At 36.9% G+C, this 12,657-nt stretch overlaps 1 protein-coding gene across 6 annotated transcripts in view; it reads right to left on the bottom strand.

The window, feature by feature from the left end:
- Positions 1-12,657, bottom strand: part of myo1b (myosin IB) — a 77,449-nt gene that overhangs the window by 15,713 nt on the left and 49,079 nt on the right. For all 6 annotated transcript variants that reach the window (XM_055031389.1, XM_055031392.1, XM_055031391.1 and 3 more), the window contains 10 exons: positions 10,495-10,593; positions 9,485-9,588; positions 6,663-6,810; positions 5,960-6,078; positions 5,119-5,205; positions 4,985-5,050; positions 2,482-2,586; positions 856-918; positions 465-665; positions 91-317 (listed from right to left, as the gene is read on the bottom strand). In XM_055031389.1, the coding sequence (XP_054887364.1) occupies positions 91-317; positions 465-665; positions 856-918; positions 2,482-2,586; positions 4,985-5,050; positions 5,119-5,205; positions 5,960-6,078; positions 6,663-6,810; positions 9,485-9,588; positions 10,495-10,593 (1,219 nt within the window). The remainder of the gene's footprint in view (positions 1-90; positions 318-464; positions 666-855; positions 919-2,481; positions 2,587-4,984; positions 5,051-5,118; positions 5,206-5,959; positions 6,079-6,662; positions 6,811-9,484; positions 9,589-10,494; positions 10,594-12,657) is intronic.

Here is a 12,657-nt window from a genome sequence, read left to right as displayed (position 1 = left end):
TAAATTAGACATTTATATTCAGCTTTAACCTCTCACAAGTCACTTTATTTCTTCAGAATACACCTAAGTCATTGAGAAGATTGAATGCACCGAATATAGTTTGGGTTCTTTGTTTGCAGGTTGCCCATTAGTGTGCCAACAGATGCTTTGAACTGGAATCCAGCAGTTGGTGGTCGTTTGAGGTTGACTTTTACAGGATTTCCCTCAGGGAAGAGCTGTTTAATGAGGCTGTGATTGGCCTTGTACATGGCCTGAGACAAGTCCCGGTAAAGCAAGTCGTTGTTCTTGTCAACAAAACCTTCAACGCGATACAACACCTTAATTTAAAAGAAAAAAGAAAACAGAAAGGTTTACTTTTTATTATTTTGGCAAGACTGAGTTACACATCTTTAAACTTTCATTTTACAAAAAAAAAAATTCTTCCTTTGTGTACTGGACCAAAAGAGGGGAAGGGTCATCAGTACCTTGCCGGCGTAGTGCTGGATACGGAAGCAGTTGTGTGGCAGGCTGTGGTCGTTAAGGAATTTTGAATTCTTGCTCAGACGGCTTTCAAAGTGCTGGTGGTCAGCGCAGATTGTGTTCAGCTTGTCCAAGAAGGTCTCATCAGTAACCGTCCCGGGTCTCAGACACTCCTCGTCCAACATGGCCAGTATGCCATTCTGGTTCTGACACAAAAAGAAGAGATGCAAGCATAGCTCAGAGTTTGTTACAGAATTTTATTCAGGTCTCTGAACTGGAAACCACAACCTCAAGCTCTGCAACAGGGCTCTGTTGGAGTTATTATGATTGTAATCATTCAGTGCTGTTTCCTTTAGTACCAGATTTGCATCATCAACATATAAGAAGTTTACTTACATTTTCAATAAGGCCACAGATAATGGCATTGTTGAAATACTCAATGTTTGTCCATTCAATGCCCTGTAACAAAATACACAAGTCAAATTTAGGTCTTTCGTTCCTCTGTGTCATCAGCTTGATAAAACAGATATTCAGCTGATTATGACTTTGGTACTTGTGTTTAAAAGAGAAAAGGCTGTCATTTATTTGGACCTTATGAGCACTGCAATCATCAAAGTTGCTGCCTACATCAATGCTTTTCACATCTGATCCAGTACTATAGTGCTTGTAACAAATGCTGATATAAAATATCATAATGCTTTTTAATCTGGTTCTAAACAGTCAGAACCAGTATCTATGAGACCTTTGTGAATGCGCTTAATAATGTGACATTTGAACATTTTATAGTTTGTTTCAACCCTCATTCATCAAAATTACAAAGAACTGATGTGCAACTGCAAATTACGAGACCACAAGGCAGTTTAGACTGAATGACAACTGAGTGTGTGTGAGGGATGACAGAAAAAGACAAAATGTTCTAGTCTTTAAACCATTGCAAAAAAAAAAAAAAAAAAAAAACAGACCTTGTATTTATGCTTCTATATCTCCCACAACCTCATCCAAAACTTTTCAATTGAACATTAATGTTCTTTATAGCCAGGTCACAATATGCCTGCAGCAGTATGCATTTGTAAGGCCTGATGAAATTAAATAAAAACAAAATACCTAATTAACTTAAGTGTATTTATGGAAAAAAAATAAAAAGAGTGAAAGTTTTTAAATCTTCTGTCTCATTTATAACAGCCCTTGGAACTTAAATGTCTTCTCTACAACTCTTATTTCCACACAGAGGTCAAAAACTCAGGGAAAAAAAAAAAAAAGAAAAAAAAAAAAGACAAAAGCACACATTACAAATTTTCTCTTTCAAAAAAGGCAGCTGACCTATGAAACATTTTTCTGCTTTCAACTTAACACTTATTTATGGATCAGTGAACTGTACCAACGTGAATGATTGACATTTTTAAAAAGGTGGAAGCAAAGAAGGCATGTCTAGATTTATGATTGGTAGTTCTTCCCTCTTTACCCAGTGCTGTGGTATTTTCCCATGCAATACACTGGACACAAGCCAGTGGTGGAATATCATTGGTGGTGGCGCAAGTAGGGAAGGGGGCTGTAGGGTCACCGCTGCTGCACTCAAACTCAGAGCTCTGAAAACAAACAGAGCCTAAAGGTCCACATCGGGGAGTGTTTACTCTCAACAGAGTGAGGGATCATTTCCGTCCCTGTGAGTGCGCAGAATAAAAATGTTGGTGGGTCAGAGATGGGGACAGAAAACAAAAGATAGAACAGCAGAAATGTGTTCACTTTAAGGGAAAGAATGCAAGTTTAAGTGGGGCAGTAGAAGGGGTTAAATAGTTGAGTGAAATGACCAGGTAAAAGCAATGCCTGAGGGGGCCACCATAATGGACTGTCAACACAACAAACCGAGTGGCGACATGTTAAGAGATGCAGATGTACAGCTGCAGGTGAAAGGAACAAAACTGATAAAGGCAGGTGTTGAAAGGTAAATTTCCCTGGAGTTTTTAAATCTTGCATCCAACAGCTTGACACAAAACTTCTCAACGAGCAGAATTCACAGCTTACCTCTCTAACATACTCCTCCTGCTCCTCACGCAGAGTCAGCTCGATAAAAATCTGCTGCAGCTTTTCGTTGCAGTAATTGATGATGAACTGCTCAAAGCTGTTGTCCTGCAGGAAGGAGAACATGAGGGATGAGAAACTTAACCTCAAGTTACTTTAACATTAGAACCTAAAGGTAGGTTGAACAAAATCTGAAGTGCTTGAATGTTCTATAATGCAGTTTGAACTGTCTAAAGCTTCTTTAAGCTCTCTGTTCAGAGCATTGCACAACAGAAACCATAAAATAGGATGATTTGCCCTGCTTTACTCATTTTATTTCCTTGCAAGATATTACATACGCAGCATTCTTTGGTTGTGTCAAACTCAGTATCTTTTCCTAGCTCCTGAAAAAAATATTCAGTAAGTGTGGGGAATTTGGAAACCTCACTGGTCAGAAAAATTAAAGCTGACAATTTAGATCGCAATATTAAAATGTGTCATCTACTACAAATCTAATTTGTTTGGATCAGTGAAGTGGAACATGTCTTACTGCAGACTTTAAACCTCAGCACATAATTCAGAGGTTTCGGGATGTGGAACTGCAATCTTATCACCATAAAACCTATGACGAAGCAACTATTTAATCAATAATGTAATATCTACAATATCTCAACAATGATTATAAATCCTTATCGGAAATTCCTGTAAGACTTTGAAGACTTTTTTTAAACATTGACTTGTCAGTAATTAGTGAACAGCTGTTCCCCATTACCCACAGAACTCTGGTCCATTATGACAACTGAAATGAGTCATGCTTCTTGTAAGATACATCATTGAACACTGGTTAATATTTTCTAAACATAAAAATGCTGTTAGTTTTAGACAGAACTCAAGGTGAAGGACACGTTTTATTAGTGAAGAGGAAATGGGATACATTGCGACATGTAGTTAGTTTTGAATTTTTAAGATTCATTACATTCTCTTCAATAACCCAAAGGTCATTGTCACCCCTGGAAAAAAAAAAAACACACAGGAAAACATTGTCTCCTGGAGTGGCAGCAGATCTCAGGCTGAAATATGTAGAAGAAACCTGTTCAGAAAAGTCCAGTGACAGCTTTGAGGTTTTATAAAATGCTGTGATAAGTGTCTTGAGAAAGTAATTTTGGACTAAATAGCCTCATTTCAAGAAGAAGGCATTTAACTTCATTATTGCAAAAATATTTACTCATTTGATTTGGGCAGAGTGAGTTTTATCCTTTCTGAACAATCAGAGCATCAGTTTTGTATTGCTATAAGAAAGACAGTTCATAAAGCACATCTCTATTTTTGTTGAATTACAATAGAATAAACACAAACCTTTTCTTTCAGCTTAGCCTGTATTCAATACATTTGAAAAAAAATACTAAATACGTCTGCTACAACAACTGAATTTGTGACAAAAGATTTGTTATTTTGGTAGCATATGCATAATTTAGCATACAGCTAAGAATAGCTAACTGGCCTCTAATGTTAAATCTTGGCTCCCTTATACAAGTGCCAAACAGCTTTTCTTTAACAGAAAACTAGCTGTTCAAATGTTTCTAAATGCAAGTCTAGATTTTATGACACTTTTAATTTATTTTGAACAGCTGCTAAATATTAGATATTAGACAAATTAAGCATTAATCTACATGTTAGCACATCGTACTCTAAACCAGACATTGAAGCGCACAAATGACAGATACCAGAGGGAACCTTTAATGTAGTTTTTGAGAGACAAATTAAAGCTAACAAACTAGCAAACAAACAAAAAAAAAACAACACATTTTACAGTTTATGCTTAATGAGTGCTGGTTGCACTAAAGTTTAGGCATTAAAATGGCTATGTATTTGGGTTTTTTTTTAAATGATGCAAAGGTTTCTTTTGCATCGTTTCAGCTGTGTGGTACACTATAGGCTACTGCACACCAGGAGGAATTCAACAAGATGCTAAATTATGTCTAAAGGATCACAGCATGCACTCTGGCACAGCAAGCAGGCTGGTGTGGATGTTACTTACTCCTTCCTGATGACCCAGACAAAACAACATTAAGAAGAGGGGAAGGACTTGAGAGTCAGTGAAATGAACAGGCAGTGATATTAAAACAAAATGACTTATGAAGAGCAGGCAACTAAAATGCATTTAGCAAAAACGCACAAAAAAAGTCTCGTGTTTTACATGCACTGACATGCAGAACAGGTGTAACCACTTTGCCATGTGATGCATTTAAAAGTGCATCTGTAACATGTACTTAAGTGATGAGAATTTCCCCTCCAAGTGCACTGAACAGTGTATTTACCACAAAAATTATTTCACCCAAGGGAGCAACAAAGCTGAACTAATCCAAGTGCATTTTTATCTGCACTCAGTTGTTGCAGATAAGCTCAACACAGGTAGCAAAGCAGGCAAACAGCTTGAGGTGAAAATTCTTTTCTGTTTTTAGGTGGTCTGATTCTGTCATTCTGGGCTTAAGAAATAATCAGCTAGTTTGATCTGCACACGTCTTACCTCAAATATTTCAAAGCCATAGATGTCCAGTACACCCATGACCTTGTGGCGAGTTTTAGCTTGTGCCTGAAAGGACACCACAACGTCAGCATAGCAAAGGAACTTTAACTTCTTCTAAGAGATATTTTACTTACTTTTATACTTTCGTTAATTCTGGTCACCAGCCAGCTAAACAGACGGCTGTAGAGATTTTTGGCCAGAGCATCCCTGGCATAGTAGGCCTGTGAAAAATTTTTAAAAGTTGTAACATCGAATATTGTTTAAATAATTTCCAGTTTTCTTGTTCTTGTTTTTTTAAACATCAATTTTTATGCATATTATATGCCCATGTTTATATTACTCTTTTTCAAAAGACACAATCAGTCCTTACCATACAGACTTAAGATTTTTTTCAACATTTATCCCCTTAAGTGCCAGATATAGTAAATAGTCTTTTTTCAAGATGCAAAACAAAAACATATAGGAAGCATAAAATACAGAATGCTTAGTTTATAAAGTCATATCAAAAAGAAAATAAGTGAAAATTAAAATTTGCTCAATACCACCTGACCAAATTTTATGCTTTTTAATACAAACCTACACACAAAAAAAATGAAACGAATTTCTAGGAATGCAATTTTTTATTTTTTAGAAATGTTAATATTCCAGACTTATTGGTTAATTATTTATCTGTTCCACATCTTGAATTGAAACGTCTATGCCAGCAGTCCCCATGTAATGTGACAAAAGCCTAACCTCTGAAACATGACCTAGATTTTCATTTCCAGAAGGAACAGTGCTTATTTATTATGTAAAAGTTTTTATGTGGCATTGACATGGATTGGCGTTGGCAGGCAAAGGGAAAGCAAGTCAAGGGGAAGAAATGACCCTTTATTTTTCTGCATACTGTGAGGGAATGAGAGAACGCCAAAAAAAAAAAAAAAAAGAAATAATTGCTTTTAACTGGTTTAAAATTAAGTTAAGAGAAACTCAGACCTGAGCAACATTCAGAGTGGTGGAAACTTTTTCCATCTTGGCCTCAACTGTTCGGTAGCTGAAGGCCCTCTCCAGTACAGACTGCTCGATTCCTAACAGCTCACACATCTCCTTCAAATCTACGAAGAAAACAAATACATTTTTCAAGTTTATTACCTCAACAATGAGAAGCTTTATATTCTTTATATCCTATAGAAAGGATTTCTGACTTCCTGAAATATAAAATAATAGTAGGAGAGAAAGATGGTACAACAAATCAGAAGGGTAATTATACTTAATATGAATAATAGTGACAGAAACAAAGGTCTAGTTTGGACTTGACAAACTGCTAATGCGCAGCAGCAACGTATTATGACGCCATATGGATAATATGTAAATTAAATATTTGCCTTATGAAAACAAATGTTTGAATGATAACATGCAGGTCTTCTGACAGAAATCATAAAACATATTTGGTTAGCAGAATCACGGGACACTAAAGAAACCAATAAAGGGACAGTACTTTTACAAAAAGTCATCTCGAGGTCAAAAACTAGGAATATTGTTAACAACATAGAAATTGAGGACATTTTTCAGCTAGTCTACAAGCAAATACAGGTAATTCTATATCTCATTGCTATACAACATTGTAGAAACAATCAACTTGATTTGTTTCTCCTTTTTAAAATATCAATAAACAAATGAAGGACGGGATCAAACCTACCATTTTTGTCTTTGATGCGACTCTCATCCATCCCATTGCAACGCGATTCTGGCTTGAATTCAATGTTGCCAAGCTTTAGAACAGCAGCTACAAGCTCCAGCACCGACTGCATTTCATCTTCCATAAATCCAACAATCTGCATGGCATTCTGTGGATGAAGAAAAAAGAAAATTAAGGTTAAGTCAGGGATAGGCAATGATCTGGTCCATCTCTATATTGTGTCTCTTCTACGTGTTCCAATAAAAGTGGCTTAAAGGTCCTACACTTTTACTTCGCCCTGCAAAATAAATTCAGAAGTTTGGATTATTTTTTTTTTCTCCACATTTTGTTACCAGCCACTCTGACTGCAATGTCATTTTAAAAGAAGGATGTTGTCTAAACTGGTGACTTTAGGTAGCAATGCTGTTAGATAGCTGGCAAATTTAACAGTCGATACTTTCGCTACGATGAGTGAAACAAAGGCACAACACTGTCCAGTAAACGCATAAAAACTGCAAAGTTTAAATGCATATTACTGAATATCAAAATCTAACAGGCTGATATTCAATGTCATTTTAGCATTTTATTCAGTGTCATTTATATTGTGGTATTTTCCTATTCAGGAAATGACTGGTCCTGCATAGTTAATTGGAAATGGCTTTAAACTAGTAATGCAAAATAGTCAATTTTGGTTAAACTAACCAAAAGACAAAATCAATCAATCAATCAATGACCTTTTTCCTGTTCATTAAATGCATCGGAATGAAACACTCCCTCTCCCCCAGTTTTATGGTCAGTCCTTTAAATCTAGACTAAAACCCACCTGCTCAGACTTGCTTTTGAACCATAATAAATGAAACATTAACCAACATTGATGCTTAATGGCAGCACTTGGCAAAATGTAATGTTTCAATTGTTGATAACTTAGCATTTTTATAATGTAAAGCACTTTGAACTGCCTTGTTGCTGAAATGTTTCATATAAATAAACTTAATTGATTGAGGGACATTTCAGCCCCTGAATTAGATAACTGGAAGTTGCCAAAATTAGAAAAGGAAGATCACACCTCAAAGAAAACTGAAGCTCGTCTCGTCTCAGATGCCTGATTGGTCCAGCAGTACAGGTAAGGTACCAAATTGGAACCTTGTGATGAAGCTTATGAAGTCACTACTGAAGGGCCAAAAACAAAACTGCAGCCTGTTTTTGAGGTGTGATCATAACACTAAACATAATGCATTACATTTACATAATGTCCAAACTGATTAATCCAACAACTGACAAAAAACCTGCAGTTTGAAAGTCAATTTAAAAACAAAATATCCAGCAAGTCAGAAATCTAAACACCATCACATATTACACTAAGTGCTTTACAAATGATTTTCCAAGTCTGCTCTAACTCAAAAGGAGGATATAAAGTGCCGGGGCCGATTGTTTGGAGGGAATGTCCCTCTGTGTTTCCGGCTGGTGAGGTGCAGCTGCGCCGGGAATGCTTTAAGTTAATGGGAAGCAGGATGTGAAAAGTGGGGAAAGGAGGACAGCTGACCGTTACAATTCAGACTGACGAGTCTTGTGCAGTGATTTAAAAGAAGCCTGCTGGAACAGGACCTTGTACTGCACTGCAGTAGGTAGACAATAACCCCATGTCTCCTTCCGTCGATGAGGAAACATCACAGAAACCCCCCGCCCCCCCACAAAAAAAACAGTACAGGTATACTGTACTGTTTCATGTTAAATGTAAAATCATAAGTACTTTTTCTGCTGTAGTAAAAATTCAAGGTAGAAATCAAGTGGAACTGTTATAGCAATAAATGGGAGTGAGATAGAGGTGAACATTTTGCCAATGAAAGTGAGTTTAATAGATTTTGTTTGTCCTGTCCAGGAGATAAGAGCTGACCAATCTCTGCACTTTGTGCATGAATCATATTTAACGCAGCATGATGCAGATAAAAGGCAAGTCAATACTCAAAGTGAGCAGAGCATGGAGTTGCTTGTGATTAGAGTGTGCTAGCATTTGTTTTAACTCAAGCTGTCTATTTTTAAAGCAGAGGTCACTTTCTATCACAAAACATGTAGTCATTTTAAATTGTGCTGAAGAATTAAAGAATTTCAACAATTCATTGAGTTACAGAATGTCTACAAAAAACAAACAAAAACAAAAAAACGTATGGCTTTAACATTCAATAAGACAATACAATATGGCCCAACAAACTATTATTCAAGCATTTTTACAAGTCGGAAACTGCAAACAGTAGCATGAATTTGCATCATTTTCTGTGTGTACTCCAATACATTTAACTTTTCAAACAGTAATGCAAATGGTTTTTACATCAATATGTAAAAACCATCATGAGAGTGGTGCCAAAAGTATCAATATCTGTAATAACTATGGTACTGCACTGAATTGCACTCACCTGACCAAGAGAATATGTGGGCTAATTTAAGGAGAAAGCTGGAAAACTAAAGTCTACAATGCAGCTGAACTGAAAGTCACTATTCAAGCTTCCTACGATTCTTATCTCAGAAACGCAATAGATTAATCGTGTCCATGCCACACCTCACTGATGCATTAACTAATGCAAAAGGAGCACCAAGCAAATACTGAGTGAATACGTACTCAAACCAGTTAATGTCTACAATTGTAACAAATGTTCTTTTTAGTGTTACAATCTTTTCCAAGTAAATTCAATTTGAGGCTTTCATAAGCCTCAATGAACAGAAATGAACCCCTAAAATCTTTCAGTGTACAGTGAATTCATGTAGCATAGATTTAATATATATATATATATTTTAAATACCTTTTCATTCTAATCTGACATGTGGAGATTTGTGTTTGTGCAACTTACTCTGACTGTCCTGAAGTTGGCTGCATCATCCAGCCCACTGACCGTGGCAGAGTCCAGGCTCAGGTAGTTGTACTTGCTGACGTCTCGCTCCAGCTTGAGCTTTTCTGTGACAAACAATGCGGTTGATCTTTAATCTGCATTTGCTTTCAGAATGTTTAATTAACAATCAAAACCTCAATTCCATTGAATTCACAATGCACACCTGGACATTCATAGCCAAGAGGCATTGCTATGGCAAAAACCACAACAAAAAAACACACAATAGTCATTCAAAAGAACTTTTGCACAATGCTTCCACAAATGAGTTATTGCTGTGACCACTGTTCTCTGGGCTTGAATTGCAAACATAAAAGCCCACCCCATGTAGGAACAAAGAAATCTATTCCTCTTGTGGGCGCACGTGTCTGGTTTCATTAGTGACTGCATTAACTACAGCGAAACCCAGCCCCTCTGATGCAAGTACTCTAGGGGTCGATGACCATTATATTGTTCAGGACATAAAACAATGCCTTCAGAGCAGAGAAAGGCAAACAGAGGGAACAGGTTTCATTGCCTGGCTTTGTTCAGCGCAGTGTTTGTTAGGCAGGAAGATCAGCTTGTTAATGTGTAAGCCATGTGTTCCTGCAGCTGCAAACTTGTTGGAGGATGTTTTTAAACACAAGATTTTCACAGAAGCAACTGGACAATTGTTACAACAAAATATGCAATTATGTTCACCAGCCAACATTACATCAATGTGAGGCAAAGGACAAAACAATTGTCAGTCTGTGTCTTCCAGCAGCTGCTGTCCTGAGGTTTGCTTCATTAATTCTTGTGAGTCATGTATAGTTTGAATCTGCAACTTCTTTAATAAAACATTTGGTCTGTAGTATGCTACATTGGCGTAATACAGATTGTAGTTTGGGTTTTTTACCCCCATAGTGCCATTTCATTTTAATTTCTAGTCATAACATTCACGTCAATACTTTCATGGCTTTTATTTGGCTTCGACAACCTTTCAGAAAACTTACTCAGCGTGTCGTCTGAAGCTCCAGACAGGAGCTGATAAAAGATGTGGAAGTTCCTCTCTCCTCTAGGCTGTTTCACCACTCGTGACTTCTCCAGCAGATCTATAGAAAAACAAAAGGAAACTATGACACACAGGACAAGTCGCCTTTACAGGAAGTTTTTTTTATTTTACTGCAACTCCATCAGTGACCATGTGGCTACCTCTTCCAATGTAATACCTGATTTTATACAAAACTAAAAAGGTGGTCCTTGTCAAATCATACATTTGCCATACCTTAGAAAAGTATTCATACTTTGTAATATACTTTGTTATGTTACAACCACAAACTTCAATGTATTTCACTGACATTTTTTTATAACAATCAGGTGTAGAAAATGATACACTGACTTTAAATATTGCTCTCATAAAAATCTAGAAAATTTGGAATGCATTTGTTTTCAGCCCCTTGAGGCAATGCTTTGTAGAGTCATCTTCCACTGCAATTACATCTGTAAGTTATAATGTTTGAATCCAAAAGATTTTCAGAGTGAAATGGGGGGGGGGGGAGACCATCCTGTTAAAGGCTCAAGCTCCATCAGATTGGAATAAACCCACAGATTCTCAATTGGTTTCAGGCCTGGACTGAGACTGTACCATTCGAACAGGAATATGATATGATTCAGTCTTAAATTATTCACTTGTTGCTCTGGTTGTACTCTGAAGGTTGCTGTGCTGTGTGGAGGTTAACCTCCATCTTTGTCTCAAGTCTGCAGTCCATTAGCTTTTTCTCCCCATGATGCATCTGTATTTGACTCCATCTTCCCCTCAGGGGGAAAGATGGAGTCCTATAGCTCCATGCTACAGGACCTTTAAAATGTGTTGCAAATTGCAAGCAAGTTGGTTTTCTGATGGCTTTCCTCTGTATTCTGGACTGCTTACAATAAGTGCTCCAATATTTCAATTAATAAAAATAATGTTTAAAAAAATGCAGCATTTGTTTTTAATTTTATGGCCAAATTAGAAAGATAAAACTGTATTGTTACTTAAATTTTTATGACTGATCCTTCAATGACACTGTTTCGCAAGAAATCTCCATAGTTTTCCTTTCATTATTTAGGATCCACTGGGCAGGAAGAAGTCACTGAAATATTTCACAAATCAGCTCTTTCTGCTGAGCCGTTGACTAAGCGCAACAGAACCAACCTGATTAAACAAGCACTTTCATCTGCTTACGGCATCAAGCAAACAGGGATTCATGTAAGGACCGCCTGCAGAGTGCAGAGATACTGCAGACTGCTTGACAGCCTCTTCACTTCAAGTCCAACTGTGTAGAAGACTTTTTAGACAGAATTTCTTTTTAAGAAACACCTTATTTTAGGAAAGTTAGAAGTTCATTTCACACTTTTTGCTATTATAGACAAATGGCAAAAAAAAAAAACTCCCATGCATAAGAGGGAAAAAAGAAGAAAAAAAAGTTCAATACTTTCAATGTTTAGAATAAACTCAACACACCGGTGGGTAGATGGGTGCAGAAAGGATAGAAGTACTAGTTTGAAGTTGATTCACTGATTTTCTACAAAGAGCGAAATACCGGGTCTTTCCACAGAGTTAGCTGAGGATCAGGCTAAAATGTAATTCTGCGACACCCACAGGTCATGAATCACATAAGTGGCACTTAGGAGTGGGCACATCAATAATAGAACACCCATGGCTGAGAGGTCTGCAAAAGCAATGTGGAGCTGTGATCAAAGACACAGGAAGAAAGTGAGATAGAAAACTAGCAAAAAGCCACTTCTTATATTTTAGCTAATTTTTCTTGATTTTAACATTCAGCTGAGAGCTTTTGACACCATTATGGAAAAGCACAAGGTAGGAAAGATCAAAAACTATTAGTTATTCTCAGGGTCCTAAAGTGAGTTACACCTGCAGAGTGCAAAATTCTGGTCATCTTGCAATTGCATTTTAAGGCCAGAGTTCCACATTTTCTGTTGCACACCACCATAAACTAGATTTATTACATGCCCCGTTCACAGCATGCTCCCACTGGTGATTTAACATGTTTACAAGTCAACATAATGTGTGAACAAAACCCTGTATTTCAATGAAAGGGGCACTAAAATGTAACAAAATTAATACAACAGCTTTTAAAAAAAGAAAGTAATTTGAGGGAAAAATTGGCCAAGAT

This window comes from Poeciliopsis prolifica, unplaced genomic scaffold (genome assembly GCF_027474105.1).
Source record: "Poeciliopsis prolifica strain line A6 unplaced genomic scaffold, Auburn_PproV2 SCAFFOLD007, whole genome shotgun sequence".
NCBI lineage: Eukaryota > Metazoa > Chordata > Actinopteri > Cyprinodontiformes > Poeciliidae > Poeciliopsis > Poeciliopsis prolifica.
This window is presented reverse-complemented; position numbering and strand designations above follow the sequence as displayed.